Here is a 24,989-nt window from a genome sequence, read left to right on the forward strand (position 1 = left end):
GGCTTCTGGAAATTTATAAGAATTAATTAATATATATAATTATAATTCACTTTGCCATTCCCCATTCCACAGTCCTCTCGTCCTTCCCACTTCCCCGTCCCCACATCCTCCCCACTATTCCCACTTCCCTGTCCCATCATCCTCCTTACCATTTTCCCCTCCCCTGTCCCTTCTTCCTCCCCCACCATCTCCCATTCACCTGTCCCTTTGTCCTCCCCAGCATTCCCCTGTCCCCACCATCCCCCACTCCCCAGTCCCCTCGTCCTCCCCACCATTACCCTCTCCTCTGTCCCCTCGTCTTCCCCACCATCCCCCCCTCTCGTCCTCCCCACCATTCCAAACTACCTCATCCGATGCATTCTATAATGGTCTGATGCTTCCATCAGAAAATTGGGAACATCAAATGATCTGATATTCCCATCACTGAAAAATAAGAACAGCTAAAAAAATGAAATGAAAAAATAAAAAAATAAACTTTACTCATGAAATGAACAGTATGGTAAACAACACAGCTCAATTTCAATGCAATGTCACACAAAATTATTAAATCGAAACGAAAATAAATTGAAATCTATGAAAATTCAAATTATCAATGCAATCGGAAATATTGAAATAATATCGCAACATAATATAGTGTGGGTTGCTCTTACGTGCAACAGACGGTGCTGTTTTTCAAAAAAGGCATGGTTTTACCTGTCACAAGTGTGGCATCTATACTTATACTCACGAAATGAACGGTATGGTAAACAACATAGCTCAATTGCAATGCAATGTCACAATAACATTTAATAACACTAATAACAATAACATTTAAATATACTTTAAGATATAATCTAGAAGAAAATAAGAACATTGAAACGGTTCATGAACTCGATTTCAATAAAGGACACTATAGGGAACTTTGAAAAACAGTTAATGAGTATAATTAGACAGACTTGTTGCTAGGCAGAGGAGTAAATAATGAGATATATGGCAAATTTTGCAAAATATACGGCACACAAACATTCATACCCAAACAAAGCAAAATGCTAGGTAAGAACAATGCAGTTGGCCCGTAGGGGAAAGGAGATACCCACAAGACTGGAATGCAAGTCATTAACAAGCACACAAGTACTACACCACACAACAACCACACTACTACCAGAACTGGACGAATCACTACCAAAACAACACATTGCACATCACTACCAAAACAACACAACCCAACACAAGCATTGGCAAAGAATTATAGACCAATTGCACTAACATCCCACATAATAAAATTATTTGAGAGTGATCAGGAGTCAGGTTACTAGTTTTATAGAGACCAATGACCTCCACAATCCAGGCCAACATGGATTTAGAGCAGGAAGATATTGAAATACCTCTTACAGCTATCTCTCATGTCCTCTACTTGTACAGTACAGCTACTTGACCATTACGACAAAATCACTGAGATATGAGATAATGATGACACTAACCTCATCTACTCAGACTCCAACCCACTCATATTAAATAATGATGTAAACAATAAATTAAAAAAAAATCCACTTATTAATGTCAACCAACAAACTCACACTAAACATAGAAAGGACCTACAACATCTTACTTGGGAGCAAATCAACAAATGCAATTCATCTACAGTTACACAATGTTAACATCAGAAATAAAAAAGATGGTAAGTTCCTTGGTCTATACTTAGATCTGCCCGAAACGCTATGAGTGCTAGTTGCTTTACAAGAATGTATAACTTCAAGTCACTGTACTCTCCCCCAATGTACCTTCTTGTATATAAAGAAAAAATAAATAAATAAACAAACACATAATAAATCAATACTTACTAAATTTTGTCTATTATGTAGCAAAGAAGCAGGTCTACGGAAGGCTTTTCTGTTGAGTTCGAAGCCCAGATTACTCGTGGTCTCTGAAATAAGTTAAGATTATAAGTATAAAATTTATAAAACCAAATAATAAATCCGGTATTGCTCAATTTCAGATGCAGACGTACTGAATGATATATCAGACTGTCAGCATGGTATTCGATCTGGAAGGTCCAGTGTAACGAATTTACTCAGTTTCTATGATCGAGCCACAGAGATCTATAAAGAATTCTGATCAAGAAAGAGATCTAGGGGTGGTTTTAGATAGAAAACTATAACCTGAGGATCATATTAAGAACATTCTGCGAGGGGCCTATGCTACACTTTTTAACTTTAGAATTGCTTTTAAATACATAGGTCAAAAAGTTTTAAAAGTTTTAAAAGTTTTTTAAACCTCTCGTGTATCATGAGTGTGGAAAAGCTTCAGATGGTGCATTCAGATGATGAATATTACCTAGTTCCTTCATCTGGAAAGAATGAACACATATTGGTGCATTCGGATGATAAAAACTAACTACTGTAGTTCAATTGATCAACAGACTGTATATCATATGCAGACTGTATGTGGATCTGCGGGCCACTCCAAACAACAGCCTGGTGGACCAAGCTCCACCAGGCCTAAAGCACAAAGTGGTCCACTGGCACTGGCAACTTCAACCATAAATGTTCTCAAAGCTTACTAAAAATGATTGAATTAGACTAGACTACAGCAATCTTAACCTTGTATCTGTTTCCACCAATCTTGTTCAGTACATGCTTCAACATATCAGCAATACTTGATATGTAAATATATCTCACTGTGTCATTACAATATGCACCTCCCAACTAGGACAGCATTTGTACCTGTTACAATAATGCATAAACTTTAAGGCAATAGAGTATAATGTATGTCTTTCAATCTCAACATTAGATTTTATAACTTTCTAATGTAATAAATAAATACCATTAAACTATTTTCTGTTTAACTGTTAGAAAAAATCAATTAGATATATGTACCAACGTATGTATGTATATATGTATGTATAGTGAAAAAATTTGGTTTGTCTTCCGAATGCACCATATCGGTAAATTTTTTAATAATCTTTTAAAAATAGTAAATGCCACTATTTTTGCAAAATTATTACAAGATCTATTATTCTAATAAGGGTTTGATAAAATACAGTAGACTGCCTACTGGTTTTTGGTTGCCAGTTTCCTCAAGTTAATTTCCGTGATTTACACACAAATTTATATACATACAAATACATATACACACATATATATAATATATATATATATATATATATATATATATATATATATATATATATATATATATATATATATATATATATGCATATAAATAAAAAAAACAAGTAAATGTAAATAATTTTACCTTGCACCTAGATCCACCAAGCCTGTATGGCGCGCGTTTCAGTACTTCAGAAATCTAGAACTATCTAGAATCTCTAATCTGCAATGAAACAATACATATTATTGCACTTACCAAAACATGGATGAATGTAGAAAATACAGAACTATTAGCTGAATATCAAATAAATGGATTTAATCTATTTCACACAGATAGATATATTAGACCATGTATGTTAGGTAATACCTAACATACACGCCTCCACACACACTACATTTGAAATGTAGTCTCAAAAAGACTACATTTCAACAACAAAGATTACTCCATAACAAAATAATTAAATTATTGACCAACATGAGAGAGGGTTAGCCAACAAGAAAGGGTTGTGTTGATTGCCTGAAAATATTTAAATTGTTTAATGTATTGAATGGCATTTTTCAAGTTACAACATTTTTTAAATTACTGAACTAGGTTCTAGGCTTTGCTAGGCTTAATTCAATTATTACAGATAAGCCTAACCTAGCCTAGAACCCAGTGGGTTTTCTTCCTATTGGGGAGTGTTGTACATTCCTCGCCTCCACATACACACTAGCACAGCCAGGCCTCGCCTCCACATACACACTAGCACAGCCAGGCCTCGCCTCCACATACACCAGCACAGCCAGGCCTCGCCTCCACATACACACTAGCACAGCCAGGCCTCGCCTCCACATACACACTAGCACAGCCAGGCCTCGCCTCCACATACACACTAGCACAGCCAGGCCTCGCCTCCACATACACCAGCACAGCCAGGCCTCGCCTCCACATACACCAGCACAGCCAGGCCTCGCCTCCACATACACCAGCACAGCCAGGCCTCGCCTCCACATTTAAACCAACCAAGCCCACAAATACGTCAACATGGACCAGCATTACACCGTCTAACATACTCTGTCAGATGTAACAACTAAATTTGTGAATTCAAGACCTAATCTATTGTATAACACAGTGTTAGTACGAGAAAAACATTACTTACATTCGAAGCCGTGTTTTAAAATGGCGGCGGTCATGTTGTACTGACGCTCCAAACTGTGTGTTCGTTTGCGTATGATGAACGTGCGACAATTTACTACAACAATTATTTAATTATTCTTATTCTTTATTTTACTTTTTTTAGGGTACATGAAATTTCAAACTTATTTGCACACAATAATATAATTGCATTGTCATAACCTTTATATATTACGGAAAATACGATGACATGAACGAAGTCAAAGTGAAGTTGAAGTCAAAGTCATTCGCCGAACGTATTAGTAATTTTTTTTCTCCCAAACGATAGGGGATAACAAATCCACAGAGAATATAAGTGTACAGTAAAGTCAATTTTATTCAGGAAAGTACATACATAGTTGATTTACAAACATAATGTTGGATTTATAGATAGAACTAGTGCATACAATACCTAAAGCTACTATAGTAGGCATATAGCATTTCAGGCAACCGGGCAGTATATATGGACCCCTTACTCAAATCTCTGAATATGTTAGATATTAAGTCCCTGCACATACTCTCATGTGTATTTTATATATATAAAACGCTGCACTGTAATGTCAATCCTGACCTTAAAAGCTTCCTAGAAGGTTGTAACAGATCCCATGAGCACCACACCAGAAACAAATACCTATTTGATATTCCAAGAGTACGACTTAGTCAAACTAGAAATGCTTTACAAATCAAGGGACCTCGAATGCGGAATGACCTTCCCAATTATGTTAAAAACTGTACCTCTCCCAACCAGTTTAAGATAAATAAAGATAAATTTATAAGTTAAGAAAAATTCCACAAATCAACAACCCTGTTACTGACCCAGTATTTACCCAAGTCTTTCCTAAATCTAAACTTATCCAATTTATACCCATTGTTTCGTGTTCTATCGTGTGTTGACAATTTTAATACCCTATTAATATCCCCTTTGTTATATCCATTCAGGAAATTGTGGTTGATCTCGAACCCATTGATAATGTGACGACTTATACAGAATTTTGTAACTATATCATCAAGATTGTAACCAGCTTAGCTAAATGTAGTGTGGGGTTCAGTCCCTAAGCCCATATATGTGCCTCTCTAACCATTTAGGTTACAGGGCAAAAACATAAAAACAAAGGTAACTGCAGAAGGCCTATTAGCCCATACCAGGCAGCTCCTATCTATAACAGATAAACACTAAGTACTACCTAATTAACTCAATGTAACCTACCTAACCACCAAAATGTCAATCCATATCTTTTATTTTAAACAATGCTGTTTTGTTGACCAAATTGTATTTTTACTCTTTTTCTGTCATGTTTCTCCCACCCCTGTTTTTTCCCTTTTTTCTTATTTTTTCTCAACATAATTCATACTTTAATTAGGCGGATCAGGACATCACCTGATCAAACACATCAAACATCGTTTGACCACCATCAAACACACATTTCGTGTGTGTTTGACGCTCACTGATATGTACCAGCGTTGTTATTATATATGGTGCTATTCTATCTTACGCTTTGTTGCTCTTTTTTACCTACGGGCTCATAGAACATTCTATTGCGAAAACATTGGCACAAAAATGAATGACGTACATACAATAATAATGTCAGGACAGTGAAATAATTATAAACTTTCAAAGCGCTGTATCGCCCATGTGTCGTCGTGTCACCAATACTGGGTAACAGTTCCGCCACTTCCCACACTCTTGCGGGTGGGCAGCGATCATTATTCTACATTTATATTCATATCACCGTGTTGGGATTTTCATTGCGAGTACATTGATACCAAAATTAACGCTGTAGGACAAGTGTGGAAGTGATAACAATCCCAAGAGTAAAAACATTTTGTTGCTATTGGGCACTCACGGCGAGTCATCTACGTAGGTATTTATTGGGTGCTGGTATTCATATAACTTTTGGTGACCGTTTTTACTGATGTTCTTCTAGAGAATGTTATTGCGAACACGTTGGTACCAAAATGAAATACATAGCTCGAGAACTAAGGTCAGGAGAGTAAAAAGAGTATACACATTTTTGTTTTGACGCTTAAGGTTCTTGTGAGTACTCATCGCCTGCCTAGAAACTGGAATTAAACTGGAAACTGGAACTAGTAATTCCATCTATCATCATACTATCATACAAGAGGAGCCACACATCTATGGATCATCCAATAAAATCAGCAGACTTCTAGATGTTACTACTGCTCGGCTTAGACTCGGTTACAAGTATCTCTGGGAATTCTCATTATCTGCTGATGTAGACCTGACCAAATGTAAACTGTGTCAACAAAATTATTCGCACACCGTCCGTCACTATGTGATGGAGTGCGAAAAGATACATGAATTTAGAGACAATTCTATAACCAATGTTCCAGCGATGTGTCAATATTTCATTCAAAATGATCTGCTACCAGAAATTTTAGCCAAATATCCCCAGTTTTCTAACTGTAGATAACAACTAAGTGATTGTAACCTATCCACCGCTGCCCACTGGATGGGGGGCGGTGTGCAGGACAAACATATAAATTTTGATACTAGCTCTCCACATATGTCAGTTGCTTAATTTAGAACCTGTACTTGAGGTCGATCTCGAACCCATTGTTGATGTGATGACTTATATTGAATTTTTGTAACTAGCTCATCAAGATTGTAACTTGCTTAGCTAAATGAATTGTGGGGTTCAGTCCCTGAGCCCATTATGTGCCTCTGTAACCCTTTCCACAACCGCCCACAAGATGGGGTGGGGTGACTTGGCCAAACGTGCCACATCAAAACCAGAAGTTGACATTGAATGTGAATTAACAATGAGACAAGTAAGATTTATACTAATACATTTATACTAACTCTGTTGAGCGTTGACCATTTATACATCAAATCTGTTGATGTGAGCACTTTAGTTTAGTCTGCCGTTTAAAGAAAAAAAGAGCATATCAATATCACAGAAAACGAATTTATCATAAACTCATGTATTTGTCTTATCATATTGAACTGCATTCATATTTTTAATATATAACAACATGAATATACAAATTTCTGTAAATCCCCTACCATGTTGGAATCTGTGGAAATGAATGAGCAAATGTGCTGGCTGAAGGCGCTGAAGGAAACCACATTGGTTTCATTTTGGATACAAATGTCCATGGAGATTCAAAATGGAAACTAATTATATAGTTGAACCTGCAGAGAGGAGTTTAAGAATCTGTGTTGAGAGTGATGGACACAGCCTTCACAATTATACTTCAGAGAATGTAAACATCTAAGAGTCATTAGAAATATGTGTAAAATAATAAACCCTACATTGTTTGAGTTAGGGAAAACACCATTTGTGATATATAGATACTAGCTGTTCCTAAAGATTCACCCATTTTGCACCAGCAAGATAACATACAAGATTTTAAGAGTTGACGAATGTTAATATTCTTGTTTGATAAACTGTGAACTTGAGACATAGTTAATAAGAACATTCCAATTATAACACAACAAAAAGTTTTCCGATTCTTTCACACCACTTTCCAGCAACTTATATATAATTTATATAAATTATTTTAGGGAATAATACATAAATTATATATTTAAACATGATATAGTGTTTAGTGGAATGCATAAGGAGTCAAATTGTGTTAAAAAGAGCGATTTTTAGAAAATTTGGAAAACTACTTTTTTCTGTTCATATTATAACTAAATGGATTTTAAAGGTTTCACTCAGCCAACATATATCATTCACAATTTATTAATGAATTTTACAAAAAAACACCATAAATTTTATATTTAAACATGTAAAAACTATTTGTTTTACATTTGGAAGAAAATAATTGTAGAAAAACAATTTATAATTAAACCTTCGTGTTTGGATTTTTTGAGTAAAAGTTTCTCAAAGGCTCTCCTGCACCATTCTCAATGCAAATCATTCCCACACCTATGGGAAGAGATAGGCGAACGTTGTGTAGATGATTTGTGTTTGCTGGGATGGTACCTTACCTCACTAAGGTTAGTGGAGACCTTACAGGGCAGCGGCTTGTTACATTACCTTACTAAGGTTAGTGGAGACTTTACAGGGCAAGGGGTTGTAACTTACCTCACTAAAGTTAGTGGTGACCTTACCAGGAAGGGGGGTGGTACCTTTCCTCACTAAGGTTAGTGGCGACCTTACAGTGCAGGGGGGTAGTACCTTACCTCACTAAGGTTCCTGGTGACCTTACAGGGCAGGGGAGAGTACCTTACCTCACTAAGGTTAGTGGTGACCTTAGAATGTCGTTCCTTACCTCACTAAGGTTAGTGGAGACTTTGCAGGGTAAGGGGGTGGTACCTAACCCCAATAAAGTTTGTGGTGACCTTACAGGGTAGGGGTAGTGGTACTTTACCTCACTAAGGTTAGTGGTGACCTTACAGGGCAGGGTGTTGGTACCTTACCTCACTAAAGTTAGTGGTGACTTTACAGGGCAGGCGGGTGGTACCTTACCTCAATAAGGTTAGTGTTGACCGTTAAGGCAAGGGGGTGTTACCTTATCTCAATAAGGTTAGTGGAGACCTTGTAGGGCAGGGGAGGGTGGTGCCTTACCTCACTAATATTAGTGGTTACCTTTAGAGTGCAGGGTGGTGGTACCTTACATCACTAAAATTAGTGGTGACCTTACAGGGCAGATGGGTAGTACCTTACCTTATTAAAGTTAGTGGTAACCTCTTAGGGCAGGAGTGTGTGGTACCTTACCTCATACAGGTTAGTGGTGACCTTACAGGGCTGGGAGGGTGGAACCTTACCTCACTAAGCTTAGTCATGACCTTACAGGGCAGGGGGGGGGGGGGGGTACCTAACCTCACTAAGCTTAGTGGTGACCTTAGAATGTGGTTCCCCACCTCACTAAGGTTAGTGGTGACCTTGCAGGGCATAGGGGTGGTACCTTACCCCAATAAGGTTAGTGGTGACCTTACAGGGTAGAGATAGTGGTTCCTTACCTCACTACGGTTAGTGGTGACCTTACAGGGCAGGGGGGGTACCTTACCTCACTGAGGTTAGTGGTGACCTTACAGGGTACGGGGTGTTACCTTACCTTAAGAAGGTCAGTAGTGATCTTACAGGCAGGGGGGGTATCTTACCTCACTTAGGTTAGTGGTGACCTTACAGAACAGGGGGTGGTACCTTACTTCACTAGGGAAAGTGGTGACCTTATAAGTCAGGGGGGATGGTACCATACCTCACTAAATTAGTGATGACCTTACCGGGCAGGGGGGGGTGGTACCTTACCTCACTAAGCTTAGTGGAGACCTTACAGGGCAGGGGGGGGGGTTCCTTACCTCACTAAGGTTAGTTGAGACCTTACAGGGCAGGGGGTGGTACCTTACCTCACTAAAGTTAGTGATGACCTTACAGAGCAGGGGGGGTGGATCCTTACCTCACTAAGGTTAGTGGTGACCTTGCACGGGAGGGGAGGGTGGTACTTTACCTCACTAATGTTAGTGGTGACCCTACAGGTCAGGGTGGTGGTACCTTACCTCACTAAACTTAGTGGTGACCTTTCAGGGCAAAACGGGTGGTACCTTACCTCACTAAGGTTAGTGGAGACCTTACAGGGCAGGGGGGTGGTACCTTACCTCATTAAAGTTAGTGGTGACCTTTCACGGTAGAAGGGGGGGGGGTGGTTCCTTGCATCACTAAGGTTAGTGGATACCTTTCAGGACAGGGAGGAGGTACCCTGCCTCACTAAGGTTAGTGGTGACCTTACAGGGCAGGGGGCGGGGGTGGTACCTTACCTCAGTAAGGTCAGTAATGACCTTTCAGGGCAGGGGGGGTGGTACCTTACCTCACTAAGGTTAGTGGTGACCTTACAGAGCAGGGGGGGTGGTACCTAAGGTCACTAAGGTTAGTGGTGATCTTACATGGCAGGGGATGGTACTGTACATCACTAAAGTTAGTGGTGACCCTACAAGGTAGGGGTGGTACCTTACCACACTAAGGTCAGTGGTGACCTTACATTGCAGAGGTGTGGTTCTTTACCTCATTAAGATCAGTGGTGACCTTACAGGGCAGGGTGGTGGTGCCTTACCTCACTAAGGTTAGTGGAGACCTTACAGGGCAGGGGGGGGGGGGGTGATACTTTACCTCAATAAAGTTAGTGGTGACCATACAGGGCAGGGGAGGGGTGGTATCTTACCTCACTAAGGATAGTGGTGACCTTTCAGGGTAGGGGGGGTGGTACCCTACCTTACTAAAGTTAGTGGTAACCTTACAGGGCAGGGGGGTGTTACCTTACCTCACTAAGGTTAGTGATGACCTTACAGGGTTGGGGTGGTGGTACCTTTCCTCACTAAAATTAGTGGTGACCTTACGGGGTAGGGTGTTGGTACCTTATCTCACCAAGGTCAGTACTGACTTTACAGGACAAAGGGGTGGTACCTTACCTCACTAAGGTCTGTAGTGACATTACAGGGCACGGGGGGGGGTGGTACTTTACCTCACTAAGGTCTGTAGTGACATTACAGGGCACGGGGGGGGGTGGTACTTTACCTCACTAAGGTTAGTGGTGATCTTACCGGGCAGGGGGAGAGTGGTACCTTACCTCTCAAAGGTCAGTAGTGACCTTACAGGGCAGGGGGGTGGTACCTTACCTCACTAAGGTCAGTAGTGACCTTACAGAGCAGGGGGTGGTACCTTACCTCACTAAGGTCAGTAGTGACCTTACAGGGTAAGGGGGGTAATAACGTATCTCACTAAGGACAGTAGTGACCTTACAGGGCAGGGGGGGATCTTACCTCACTAAGGTTAGTGGTGACCTTACAGGGCAGGGGGGGATCTTACCTCACTAAGGTTAGTGGTGACCTTACAGGGCAGGGGGGGGGGTGGTACCTTACCACACTAAGGTTAGTAGTGGCCTTACAGGGAAAGTGTGGGTACCTTACCACACTAAGTTCAGTGGTGACCTTACAGGGCAGGGGTGTGGTACTTTACCTCATTAAGGTCAGTGGTGACCTTGCAGGGCAGAGGAGGGTGGTACCTTACCTCACTAAGTTCAGTGGAGACATTTCAGGGCAGGGTGGTGGTACCTTACCTCAATAAAGTTAGTGGTGACCTTACAGGGCAAAGGGGTGGTACCTTACCTCACAAAGGTTAGTGGTGCCCTTACAGGGAAGAAGGGTGGTACCTTACCTCACTAAGGTTAGTGGAGACCTTGCAGGGCAGGGGAGGGTGGTACCTTACCTCACTATGGTTAGTGGTGACCTTACAGGGCAGGGTGGTGATACCTTACCTCACTAAAGTTAGTGGTGAACTTACAGGGCAAGGTGGTTGTACCTTACTTCATTAAGATTATTGGTGACCTTACAGGGCAGGGAGATGGTACCTTACCTTATTAAGGTTAGTGGTGACCTTACAGGGCAGGGAGGGTACCTAAGGGGGGTGTTACCTTACATCACTACAGTTAATGGTGACCTTGTAGGGCATAAGGGTGGGTACCTTACCTCACTAAGGTCAGTAATAACCATACAGGGCAGGGGGGCTTGTACCTTACCACACTAAGTTCAGTGATGACCTTACAGGGCAGGGGTGTGGTACCTTACCTCACTATGGTTAGTGGTGACCTTACAGGGCAGGGTGGTGGTACCTTACCTCACTAAGGTTAGTGGAGACCTTTTAGGGCAGGGGGGGGTTGGTACTTTACCTCACTAAAGTTAGTGGTGACCTTACAGGGCAGGGGAGGGGTGGTATCTTACATCACTAAGGTTAGTGGTTACCTTACAGGGCAGGGGGGGGGGTGGTACCTTACCTCACTAATGTTAGTGGTGACCTTACAGGGCAGGGGGGTATTACCTTACCTCACTAAATTTAGTGGTGATCTTACTGGGCATGGGAGGGGTGGTCCCTTATCTCACTAACGTTAGTGGTGACCTTACAGGGCAGGGGGTGGTGGTACCTTACCTCACTAAGCTTAGTGGTGACCTTACAGGACAGGGCCGGGGTGGTACCTTACCTCACTAAGATTAGTTGTGACCTTACAGGGTAAAATGGTGGTACCTTACCTCACTAATGTCAATAGTGACCTTACAGGACACGGACATGGTACCTTACCTAAGGTCAGTGGTGACCTTACAGAGCAAGGGGGTTGTACCTTACCTCACTAAGGTTAGTGTTAACCGTACTGGGCAAGGGGTGTGTACCTTACCTCACTAAGGTCAGTAGTGACCTTACACAGTAAGGGGGGAGATAACGTAACTCCCTAAGGTCAGTAGTGACCCTACAGGGCAGGGGGGTGGTACCTTACCTCACTAAGGTCAGTAGTGACCTTACAGGGCAGGGTGGGTACCTTACCTCACTAAGGTTAGTGGTGACCTTACAGGGCAGGGGGTTGGTACCTTACCTCACTAAGGTCAGTGGAGACCTTGCAGGGCAGGGCTAATACCTTACCTCAGTAAGAATAGTTGTGACCTTACAGGGCAGGAAAGGGCTGGTATCTTACCTCACTAAGGTTAGGGTGACCTTACAGGGCAGGGGGCAGTGGTACCTTACCTCACTAATATTAGCGGTGACCTTACAGGGCAGGGGGCGGTGGTACCTTACCTCACTAAATTAGTGGTGACCTTACAGGGCAGAGGGGGATGGTGCCTTACCTCACGAGGGTTAGTGGTGACCTTACAGGGCAGAGGGGGTGGTGCCTTACCTTACTAAGGTTAGTGGAGACCTTGCAGGGCACGGGATAGTGGTACATTACCTCACTAAGGTTAGTGGTGACTTTAAAGGGCAGGGTGGTGGTACCTTACTTCATTAAGGTTAATGGTGACCTTATAGGGCAGGGGGGTGTTACCTTACATCACTACAGTTAATGGTGACCTTGTAGGGCATAAGGGTGGTACCTTACCTCACTAAGGTTTGTGGTGACCTTACAGGGTTGGGGTGGTGGTACCTTACCTCACTAAGGTTAGTGGTGACCTTATAGGGCAGGGGAGTGGTACCTTACATCACTACAGTTAGTGGTGACCATACAGGGCAGGAGGGTACTTTACCTCATTTAAGGTTAGTGGTGACCTTACAGGGCAGGGGGACTGGTACCTTACCTCACTACGGTTAGTGGTGACCTTTCAGGGCAGGGGGTACCATACCTCACCAAGGATAGTGGTGACCTTACAGGGTAAGGGGTGGTACCTTACCTCAAGAAGGTCAATAGTGACCGTATAGGGCAGGGGATGGTACCTTACCTCACTAAGGTTAGTGGTGACCTTACAGGGAAAGGGGGGGTATCTTACCTCACTAAATTAGTGGTGACCTTACAGGGCAGGGGGGGGGGTGGTACTTTTCCTCACTAACGTTAGTAGTGACCCTACAGGTCAGGGTGGTGAAACCTTACCTCACTAAAGTTAGTGGTGACCTTTCAGGGCTAAAAAGGTGGTACCTTGCCTCACTAAGGCTAGTTGTGACCTTACAGGGCAGGGGGGTGGTACCTTACCTCACTAAGGTTAGTGGAGACCTTACAGGGCAGGGTGGTGGTACTTTACCTCACTAAAGATAGTGGTGACCTTACAGGGCAGCGGGGGTGGTACCTTACCTCGTTAAGGTTAGTGGTGACCTTACAGGGTAAGGGTATGGTACCTTTCGATCACTAAGGTTAGTGGAGACCTTACAGTGCAGAGGGGTGGTACCTTTCCTCACAAGTTTTAGTGGTGACCTTACAGTGCAGGGGGGTGGTACCTTACCTCACTAAGGTTCCTGGTGACCTTACAGGGCAGGGGAGAGTACCTTACCTCACTAAGGTTAGTGGCGACCTTAGAATGTCGTTCCTTACCTCACTAAGGTTAGTGGAGACCTTTCAGGGTAGGGGGGTGGCTCCTTACCTTAATAAAGTTAGTGGTGACCTTACAGGGTAGGGGTAGTGGTACTTTACCTCACTAAGGTTAGTGGTGACCTTACAGGGCAGGGTGGTGGTACCTTACATCACTAATTTTAGTGGAGACCTTGCAGGGCAGGGCAGGGTGGTACCTTACCTCACTATGGTTTGTGGTGACCTTGCAGGGCAGGGGAGGGTGGTACCACACCTTACTAAGGTTAGTGGTTACCTTGCAGGGCAGGGTGGTGGTACCTTACCTCACTAAAGTTAGTGGTGACTTTACAGGGCAGGCGGGTGGTACCTTACCTCAATAAGGTTAGTGGAGACCTTTCAGGGCAGGGGTTTGGTACCCTACCTCACTAAGGTTAGTAGTGACCTTACTGGGTGGGGGTGGGGTGGTACCTTACCTCCCTAAAGTTAGTGATGACCTTGCAGGGCAGGGCTAATACCTTACCTCAGTAAGAATAGTTGTGACCTTACAGGGCAGGAAAGGGCTGGTATCTTACCTCACTAAGGTTAGGGTGACCTTACAGGGCAGGGGGCAGTGGTACCTTACCTCACTAAGATTAGCGGTGACCTTACAGGGCAGGGGGCGGTGGTACCTTACCTCACTAAATTAGTGGTGACCTTACAGGGCAGAGGGGGATGGTGCCTTACCTCACGAGGGTTAGTGGTGACCTTACAGGGCAGAGGGGGTGGTGCCTTTCCTTACTAAGGTTAGTGGAGACCTTGCAGGGCACGGGATGGTGGTACATTACCTCACTAAGGTTAGTGGTGACTTTAAAGGGCAGGGTGGTGGTACCTTACTTCATTAAGGTTAATGGTGACCTTATAGGGCAGGGGGGTGTTACCTTACATCACTACAGTAATGGCGACCTTGTAGGGCATAAGGGTGGTACCTTACCTCACTAAGGTTTGTGGTGACCTTACAGGGTTGGGGTGGTGGTACCTTACCTCACTAAGGTTAGTGGTGACCTTATAGGGCAGGGGAGTGGTACCTTACATCACTACAGTTAGTGGTGACCTTACAGGGCAGGAGGGTACTTTACCTCATTTAAGGTTAGTGGTGACCTTACAGGGCAGGGGGACTGGTACCTTACCTCACTACGGTTAGTGGTGACCTTTCAGGGCAGGGGGTACCATACCTCACCAAGGATAGTGGTGACCTTACAGGGTAAGGGGTGGTACCTTACCTCAAGAAGGTCAATAGTGACCGTATAGGGCAGGGGATGGTACCTTACCTCACTAAGGTTAGTGGTGACCTTACAGGGAAAGGGGGGGTATCTTACCTCACTAAATTAGTGGTGGCCTTACAGGGCAGGGGGGGTGGTGGTACTTTTCCTCACTAACGTTAGTAGTGACCCTACAGGTCAGGGTGGTGGTACCTTACCTCACTAAAGTTAGTGGTGACCTTTCAGGGCAAAAAAGGTGGTACCTTGCCTCACTAAGGCTAGAAGTGACCTTACAGGGCAGGGGGGTGGTACCTTACCTCACTAAGGTTAGTGGAGACCTTACAGGGCAGGGTGGTGGTACTTTACCTCACTAAAGATAGTGGTGACGTTACAGGGCAGCGGGGGTGGTACCTTACCTCGTTAAGGTTAGTGGTGACCTTACAGGGTAAGGGTATGGTACCTTTCGATCACTAAGGTTAGTGGAGACCTTACAGTGCAGAGGGGTGGTACCTTTCCTCACAAGTTTTAGTGGTGACCTTACAGTGCAGGGGGGTGGTACCTTACCTCACTAAGGTTCCTGGTGACCTTACAGGGCAGGGGAGAGTACCTTACCTCACTAAGGTTAGTGGCGACCTTAGAATGTCGTTCCTTACCTCACTAAGGTTAGTGGAGACCTTTCAGGGTAGGGGGGTGGTCCCTTACCTTAATAAAGTTAGTGGTGACCTTACAGGGTAGGGGTAGTGGTACTTTACCTCACTAAGGTTAGTGGTGACCTTACAGGGCAGGGTGGTGGTACCTTACATCACTAATTTTAGTGGAGACCTTGCAGGGCAGGGCAGGGTGGTACCTTACCTCACTATGGTTTGTGGTGACCTTGCAGGGCAGGGGAGGGTGGTACCACACCTTACTAAGGTTAGTGGTTACCTTGCAGGGCAGGGTGGTGGTACCTTACCTCACTAAAGTTAGTGGTGACTTTACAGGGCAGGCGGGTGGTACCTTACCTCAATAATTTTAGTGTTGACCGTAAAGGCAGGGGGGTGGTACCTTATCTCACTAAGGTTAGTGGAGACCTTGTAGGGCAGGGGAGGGTGCTGCCTTACCTCACTAAGATTACTGGTGACCTTTAGAGGGCAGGGTGGTGGTACCTTACATCACTAAAGTTAGTGGTGACCTTACAGGGCAGATGGGTAGTACCTTACCTCATTAAAGTTAGTGGTAACCTTTTAGGGCAGGAGTGTGGTACGTTACCTCATATTGGTTAGTGGTGACACACAGGGCTGGGAGGGTGGTACCTTACCTCACTAAGGTTAGTGGTGACATTAGAATGTGGTTCCTCACCCCATAAGGTTAGTGGTGGCCTTGCAGAGCAGGGGGGTGGTACCTAACCCCAATAAGGTTAGTGGGATCTTACAGGGTAGGGGTAGTGGTTCCTTACCTCACTAAGGTTAGTGGTGACCTTACAGGGCAGGGGGCGGGGGTGGTACCTTACCTCATTACGGTTAGTGGTGACCTTACAGGGCAGGGGGCGGGGGTGGTACCTTACCTCACTAAGGTTAGTGGTGACCTTACAGGGTAGGGGTGTTACTTTACCTTAAGAAAGTCAGTAGTGACCTTACAGGCAGGGGGTTACCTTACCTCACTTAGGTTAGTGGTGACCTTACAGAACAAGGGTTGGTACCTTACTTCACTAGGGTAAGCGGTGACCTTACAAGTCAGGGGGGAGTCACCTTACCTCACCAAATTAGTGATGACCTTACCGGGCAGAGGGGTGGTACCTTACCTCACTAAGGTTAGTGGAGACCTTACAGGGCAGGGGGGGGAGTGGTTCCTTACCTCACTAAGGTTAGTGGAGACCTTACAGGGCAGGGGGTGGTAAGTTACCTCACTAAAGTTAGTGATGACCTTACAGGGCAGGGGAGGTGGATGCTTACCTAACTAAGGTTAGTAATGACCTTGCAGGGGAGGGGAGGGTGGTACCACATCTTACTAAAGTTAGTGGTGACCTTACAGGGCAGGGTAGTGGTACCTTACCTCACTAAAGTTAGTGGTGACTTTACAGGGCAGGCGGGTGGTACCTTACCTCACTAATGTTAGTGTTGACCGTAAAGGCAGGGGGGTGGTACCTTATCTCACTAAGGTTAGTGGAGACCTTGTAGGGCAGGGGAGGGTGGTGCCTTACCTCACTAAGATTAGTGGTGACCTTTAGGGGGCAGGGTGGTGGTACCTTACATCACTAAAGTTAGTGGTGACCTTACAGGGCAGATGGGTAGTACCTTACCTCATTAAAGTTAGTGGTAACCTTTTAGGGCAGGAGTGTGTGGTACCTTACCTCATACAGGTTAGTGGTGACCTTACAGGGCTGGGAGGGTGGTACCTTACCTCACTAAGGTTAGTCGTGACCTTACAGGGCAGGGGGGGTACCTAACCTCACTAAGCTTAGTGGTGACCTTAGAATGTGGTTCCTAACCTCACTAAGGTTAGTGGTGACCTTGTAGGGCATGAGGGTGGTTCCTTACCCCAATAAGGTTAGTGGTGACCTTACAGGGTAGGGGTAGTGGTTCCTTACTTCACTAAGGTTAGTGGTGACCTTACAGGGCAGGGGGCGGGGGTGGTACCTTACCTCACTCCGGTTAGTGGTGACCATACAGGGCAGGGGCCGGGGGTGTTACCTTACCTCAGTAAGGTTAGTGGTGACCTTACAGGGGTAGGGGGTGTTACCTTACCTTAAGAAGGTCAGTAGTGACCTTACAGGCAGGGGGTACCTTACCTCACTTAGGTTAGTGGTGACCTTACAGAACAGGGGGTGGTACCTTACTTCACTAGGGTAAGTGGTGACCTTATAAGTCAGGGGGGATGGTACCTAACCTCACTAAATTAGTGATGAACTTACCGGGCAGGGGGGTAGTACCTTACCTCACTAAGGTTAGTGGAGACCTTACAGGGCAGGGGGGGGTGGTTCCTTACCTCACTAAGGTTAGTTGAGACCTTACAGGGCAGGGAGTGGTACCTTACCTCATTAAAGTTAGTAATGACCTTACAGAGCAGGGGGGGGGTGGATCCTTACCCCACTAAGGTTAGTGGTGACCTTGCAGGGGAGGGGAGGGTGGTACCTTACCTCACTAATGTTAGTGGTGACCCTACAGGTCATGGTGGTGGTACCTTACTTCACTAAACTTAGTGGTGACCTTTCAGGGCAAAAGGGGTGGTACCTTACCTCACTAAGGTTAGTGGTGACCTTACAGAGCAGGGGCGGGGGGTGGTACCGTACCTCACTAAGGTTAGTGGAGACCTTACAGGGCAGTGGGGTGGTACCTTACCTCATTAAAGTTAGTGGTGACCTTTCACGGTAGAGGGGGGGGGGGTTCCTGATATCACTAAGGTTAGTGGATACCTTACAGGACAGGGAGGAGGTACCCTGCCTCACTAAGGTTAGTGGCGACCTTACAGGGCAGGGAGGGTGGTACCTTACCTCACTAAGGTCAGTAATGACCTTTCAGGGCAGGGGGGTAATACCTTACCTCACTAAGGTTAGTGGTGACCTTACAGAGCAGGGGGGTGGTACCTAAGGTTTGTGGTGATCTTACAAGGCAGGGGGGTGCACCTTACCTCACTAAAGTTAGTGGTGACCTTACAAGGTAGGGGTGGTACCTTACCACACTAAGGTCAGTGGTGACCTTACATTGTAGAGGTGTGGTACTTTACCTCATTAAGGTCAGTGGTGACCTTACTGGGTAAGGGGGGTAATAACGTATCTCACTAAGGGCAGTAGTGACCTTACAGGGAAAGGTGTGGTACCTTACCTCACTAAGGACAGTAGTGACCATACAGGGCTGGGGGGGGGTATCTTACCTCACTAAGGTTAATGGTGACCTTACAGGGCAGGGAGGTTGGTACCTTACCTCACTAAGGTTAGTGGTGACCTTACAGGGCAGGGGGATGGTACCTTACCTCACTAAAGTTAGTGGAGACCTTTCATGGCAGGGGTTTGGTAGCTTACTTCATTAAGGTTAGTAGTGACCTTACTGGGCGGGGGTGGGGTGGTACCTTACCTCCCTAAAGTTAGTGATGACCTTACAGGGCAGGGCTAATACATTACCTCAGTAAGAATAGTGGTGACCTTACAGTGCAGGGAAGGGCTGGTATCTTACCTCACTAAGGTTAGTAGTGACCTTACAGAGCAGAAGGCGGTGGTACCTTACCTCACCAAGATTAGTGGTGACCTTACAGAGCAGGGGGCGTTGGTACCTTACCTCACTAAGGTTAGTGGTGACCTTACAGGGCAGGGGGGTAGTACCTTTCCTCACTAAGGTTAGTGGTGACCTTGGAGGGCAGTGGGGAGGGCGCTACCTTACCTCTCTAAGGTCAGTAGTGACCTTGCAGGGCAGGGGGTGGTACCTTACCTCACTAAGGTCAGTGGAGACCTTGCAGGGCAGGGGAGGGTGGTACCTTACCTCACTAAAGTTAGTGGTGACCTTACAGGGCAGGGTGGTTTTACCTTACTTCATTAAGATTATTGGTGACCTTACAGGGCAGGAAGGTGGTACCTTACCTTACTAAGGTTAGTGGTGACCTTACAGGGCAGGGAGGGTGGTACCTTACCTCACTAAGGTCAGTAATACCCTTACAGGGCAGGGGGGTTGTACCTTACCACACTAAGTTCAGTGGTGACCTTACAGGGCAGGGGTGTGGTACTTTACCTCATTAAGGTCAGTGGTGACCATACAGGGCAGGGTGGTGGTACCTTACCTCACTAAGGTTAGTGGAGACCTTATAGGGCAGGGGGGGTTGGTACTTTACCTCACTAAAGTTAATGGTGACCTTACAGGGCAGAGGAGGGGTGGTATCTTACCTCACTTATGTTAGTGGTGACCTTACAGGGCAGGGGGGTATTACCTTACCTCACTAAATTTAGTGGTGACCTTACAGGGCATGGGAGGGGTGGTCCCTTATCTCACTAAGGTTAGTGGTGACCTTACAGGGCAGGGGGTGGTGGTACCTTACCTCACTAAGCTTAGTGGTGACTTTACAGGACAGGGCCGGGGTGGTATCTTGCCTCACTAAGATTAGTGGTGACCTTACAGGGTAGGGTGGTGGTACCTTACCTCACTAAATTTAGTGGTGACCTTACAGGGCATGGGAGGGGTGGTCCCTTATCTCACTAAGGTCAGTGGTGACTTTACAGGGCAAGGGGGTTGTACCTTACCTCACTAAGGTTAGTGTTGACTGTACTGGGCAAGGGGTTTGTACCTTACCTCACTAAGGTCAGTAGTGACCTTACACAGTAAGGGGGGTGATAACGTAACTCACTAAGGTCAGTAGTGACCTTACAGGGCAGGGGGGTGGTACCTTACCTCACTAAGGTCAGTAGTGACCTTACAGGTCAGGGGGAGTACCTTACCTCACTAAGGTTGGTGGTGACCTTACAGGGCAGGAAGTTGGTACCTTACCTCACTAAGGTTAGTGGAGACCTTTCAGGGCAGGGGTTTGGTACCTTACCTCACTAAGGTTAGTAGTGACCTTACTGGGTGGGGGTGGGGTGGTACCTTACCTCCCTAAAGTTAGTGAGGACCTTACAGGGCAGGGCTAATACCTTACCTCAGTAAGAATTGTGGTGACCTTACAGGGCAGGGAATGGCTGGTATCTTACCTCACTAAGGTTAGGGTGACCTTACAGGGCAGGGGGCTGTGGTACCTTACCTCACTAAGATTAGCGGTGACCTTACAGGGCAGGGGGCGGTGGTACCTTACCTCACTAAGGTTAGTGGTGACCTTACAGGGCAGGGGGTGGTACCTTTCCTCACTAAGGTTAGTGGTGACCTTGCAGGGCAGGGGGGTGGTACCTTACCTCAGTAAGTTTAGTGGTGACCTTAGAGGGCAGGGGGTTGGTACCTTACCTCACTAAAGTTAGTGGTGACCTTACAGGGCAGGGGAGGGGTGGTATCTTACCTCACTAAGGTTAGTGGTGACCTTACAGAGCATGGGTGGTGGTACCTTACCTCACTAAAGTTAGTGGTGACCTTGCAGGGCAGGGGTCTGTTACCTTACCACACTAAAGTTAGTGGTGACCTTACAGGTCAGGAGAGGAGTGGTATCTTACCACACTAAAGTTAGTGGTGACCTTACAGGGCAGCGGGTGGTGGTACCTTACCTCACTAAGGTTAGTGGTGACCTTACTGGGCAGGGAGGGTGGTACCTTCCCTTACTAAGGTCAGTAATGACTTTACAGGGCAAAGGGGTGGTACCTTACCTCACTAAGGTTAGTGGAGACCTTACAGGGTAGGGGGTGGTACCTTACCTCTCTGAGGTTAGTGGTGACCTTACAGTGCAGGGAAGGGGGTACCTTGCCTCACTAAAGTTAGTGGTGACCTTACAGGGCAGGGGGGAGTGGTACCTTTCCTCACTAAGGTTAGTGGAGACCTTACAAGGCAGGGGGGTGGTACCTTACCTTATTAAGGTTAGTGGAGACCTTGCAGGGCAGGGGAGTGTGGTGCCTTACCTCACTAAGGTTAGTGGTGACCTTACAGGGCAGGGAGGGTGGTACCTTACCTCACTAAGGTCAGTAATGACCTTACAGGGCAGGAGGGGGTGGTACCTTACCTCACTAAGATTAGTGGTGACCTTGCAGAGCAGGGGGGTGGTACTTAAGCTCACTAAGGTTAGTGGTGACCTTACAGGGTAGGGGTGATACCCTACCACACTAAAGTCAGTGGTGACCTTACAGGGCAGTGGTGTGATACTTTACCTCATTAAAGTCAGTGGTGACCTTACAGGGCAGGTGGATGGTACCTTAGCTCACTAAGGTCAGTAGTGACCTTCAGGGTTGGGGGGTGGTACCTTAGCTCACTAAGGTCAGTAGTGACCTTCAGGGTTGGGGGATGAGGTGGTACCTTAGCTCACTAAGGTCAGTAGTGACCTTCAGGGTTGGGGGGGGTGGTACCTTACCTCACTTAAGTCAGTAGTGACCTTACAGGGCAGGGGGTGGTACCTTACCTCACTTAAGTCAGTAGTGACCTTACAGGGCAGGGGGTGGTACCTTACCTCACTAAGGTCAGTAGTGACCTTATGGGGCAGGGGGGTGGTAACGTACCTCACTAAGGTCAGTAGTGACCTTACAGGGCAGGGGACACAGGTTGTGCTCCACGTCCAACATGTGGTACTTAACCCACCCGTTATGGACGAACTGTCGCTCAATGTAAACAAAAGCCTTAGGAGTGGTGCCAGATCTGAACCTGAAAAATGGAGAGAACTAATGTCGCACACATTTACACATTGGAGGAATTTGACCTTACCATTGATGAGGTCAAAAGGAATCTGTTGGAGCTGAATGTGACAAAGGTCCTGATAGAATCTCACTGTGGATACCAAAAGAAGGTGTTGAAGCACTAAGTGTTCCACTCTCTACGGTGTATAACAGCTCACTGGAAATAGGAGACCTACCGGAATGCTGGACGACAGCTAATCCCAATATACAAAAAGGGAGACAGGCAAGAGGCACCGAACTGCAGGCCAGTTTCCCTGACTTGCATACCATGCATTGCGATGGAGAAGATCGTGAGGAAAAGGCTCGTAAAAAATCTGGAGGGAAATATCTTTGTAACACATCACCAGCATGGTTTCAGAGATGGAAAATCGTGCCTCACAGGTTTATTAGAATTCTTTGACCAAGCAACAAAAATTAGGCAAGAAAGAGAAGGGTGGGCGGACTGCATTTTCTTCTGTCTGGACTGGACTGTCAGAAAGCCTTTGACACATTACCCCTTAAAAGGCTGTTACAAAAGTTGGAGCAACAGGCAGGAGTGAAAGGTAAGGTGCTCCAGTGGATAAGGGAGTATCTAAGCAATAGGAAACAACGAATAACTGTGAGGGGGAAGGTAGACACCAGAGTGGCGAGATGTCACCAGCGAAGTCCAGAAGGGCTCTGTACTAGGACCCATCCAGTTTCTAATATATGCAAACGATCTTCCAGAGGGTATAGACTCATTTCTCTCAATGCTTGCTGATGATGTAAAAATTATGAGAAGAATCAAGATAGATGAAGAGAGACAGAGATTATAGGACGAACTGGACAAACTGAAGAAATGGTCTAGATAATAGCTTCTAAAGTTCAATTCCTGAAAGTGTAAAGTAATGAAATTAGGCGAAAGGAGCAGAAGGCTGAACACAAGGAACCATCTGGGAGGTTAAATTCTGCAAGAGTCAAATAGAGAGAAATATCTGAGAGTTGATATCACACCGAACCTGTCCCCAGAGATTCACAACAAAAGGATGTAATCAGTGGTATATGCTTGATTGGCCAACTGCCTTTAGAAACTTGTCTAAGAAATCGTTCAAGATCTTGCATACCACCTATGTCAGACCAATCCTGAAATATGCAGCTCCAGCCTGGAGTCTATACCTAGTTAAACGCAAGACAAGGTTAAAGAAGATTCACAGGTATGCCACCAGAATAGTCCCGGAACTGAGAGGTATGAGCTACGAGGAAAGGCTAAGGGAGCTGAACCTCACGTCCCTGGAAAACAGAAGAATAGGGGAGACATGATAGTCACCTACAAAATTCTCAGGGGAAATGATAGGGTGGACAAAGACAAACTCTCTAGAAAGGATGGAATACAAACAATGGGACACAGGTGGAAACTTAGTATCCAAATGAGCCACAGTGACATTAGAAAGAATTTTTTCAGTGTCAGAGTAGTTAGGAAATGGAAGGCATTAAGCAGTGATGTGGTGGAGGGAGATTCCATACACAGTTTTAAATGTAGATTTGATAGAGCCCAGTAGGCTCAAGAATCTGTACACCAGTTGATTGGCGGGAACAAAGAGTCAGAGCTCAACCCCCGCAAGCACAACTAGGTGAGTACACACATACACACACACACACACACACACACACACACACACACACACACACACACACACACACACACACACACACACACATGATCCTGTGGTCCCGGGTTCATTCCCGGGCGTCAGCGAGAAACGATGGGCAGGGTTTCTTTCACCCTATGCCCTTGTTACCCAGCAGTAAATAGGTTCCTGGGAGTTAGTCAGCTGTCACGGGCTGCTTCCTGGTGTGTGTGTGTGTGTGTGTGTGGTGATAAAAAATAATTGTAGTAGTTGAAACAGTTGATTAACAGTTGAGAGGCGGGCCGAAAGAGAAGAGCTCAACCCCCCGCAAGCACAACTAGGTGAATACACACACACACACACACACACACACACTTGAGAGGCAGGCAGTAGTAAGCGGAAAGGCCCTAGCATGGGTGAGGAACTACCTAACAGAAGGAGCCAGAGGGTAATGGTAAGGGACGAGAAGTCGGACTGGCGAGCAGTAACGAGTGGAGTACCTCAAGGATCGGTGCTGGGCCCAATCCTCTTTCTAATTTACGTAAATAATATGTTTACAGGAGTGGAATCATACATGTCAATGTTTGCGGATGACGCAAAATTAATGAGAAGAGTTGTGACAGATGAAGATTGTAGGATCCTCCAAGAGGACTTAAATAGGTTGCAGAGATGGTCAGGGAAATGGCTACTGGAGTTCAACACCAGTAAATGTAAAGTTATGGAAATGGGATCAGATGATAGACGACCAAAAGGACAGTACACAATGAAGGGGAACTGCCTACCTGTAATGATTCGAGAAAGATACCTGGGAGTGGATGTGACACCTAATCTATCTCCTGAGGCACATATAAATAGGATAACGACAGCAGCGTACTCTAGACTGGCGAAAATTAGAACTTCATTCAGAAACCTAAGTGAGGAGGCTTTTAGGGCGCTTTACAC

General features: G+C 45.5%; 1 protein-coding gene across 3 annotated transcripts in view; it reads right to left on the reverse strand.

Annotated features, from left to right (window-relative positions):
- The window catches only part of LOC123749972 (3-galactosyl-N-acetylglucosaminide 4-alpha-L-fucosyltransferase FUT3-like), a 247,895-nt gene that overhangs the window by 62,011 nt on the left and 160,895 nt on the right, over positions 1–24,989 (reverse strand). For all 3 annotated transcript variants that reach the window (XM_069326910.1, XM_069326909.1, XM_069326911.1), the window contains exon 5: positions 22,288–22,429. In XM_069326910.1, the coding sequence (XP_069183011.1) occupies positions 22,288–22,429 (142 nt within the window). The remainder of the gene's footprint in view (positions 1–22,287; positions 22,430–24,989) is intronic.

The sequence above is a fragment of the Procambarus clarkii genome, chromosome 19, assembly GCF_040958095.1.
Source record: "Procambarus clarkii isolate CNS0578487 chromosome 19, FALCON_Pclarkii_2.0, whole genome shotgun sequence".
NCBI classification, from domain to species: domain Eukaryota; kingdom Metazoa; phylum Arthropoda; class Malacostraca; order Decapoda; family Cambaridae; genus Procambarus; species Procambarus clarkii.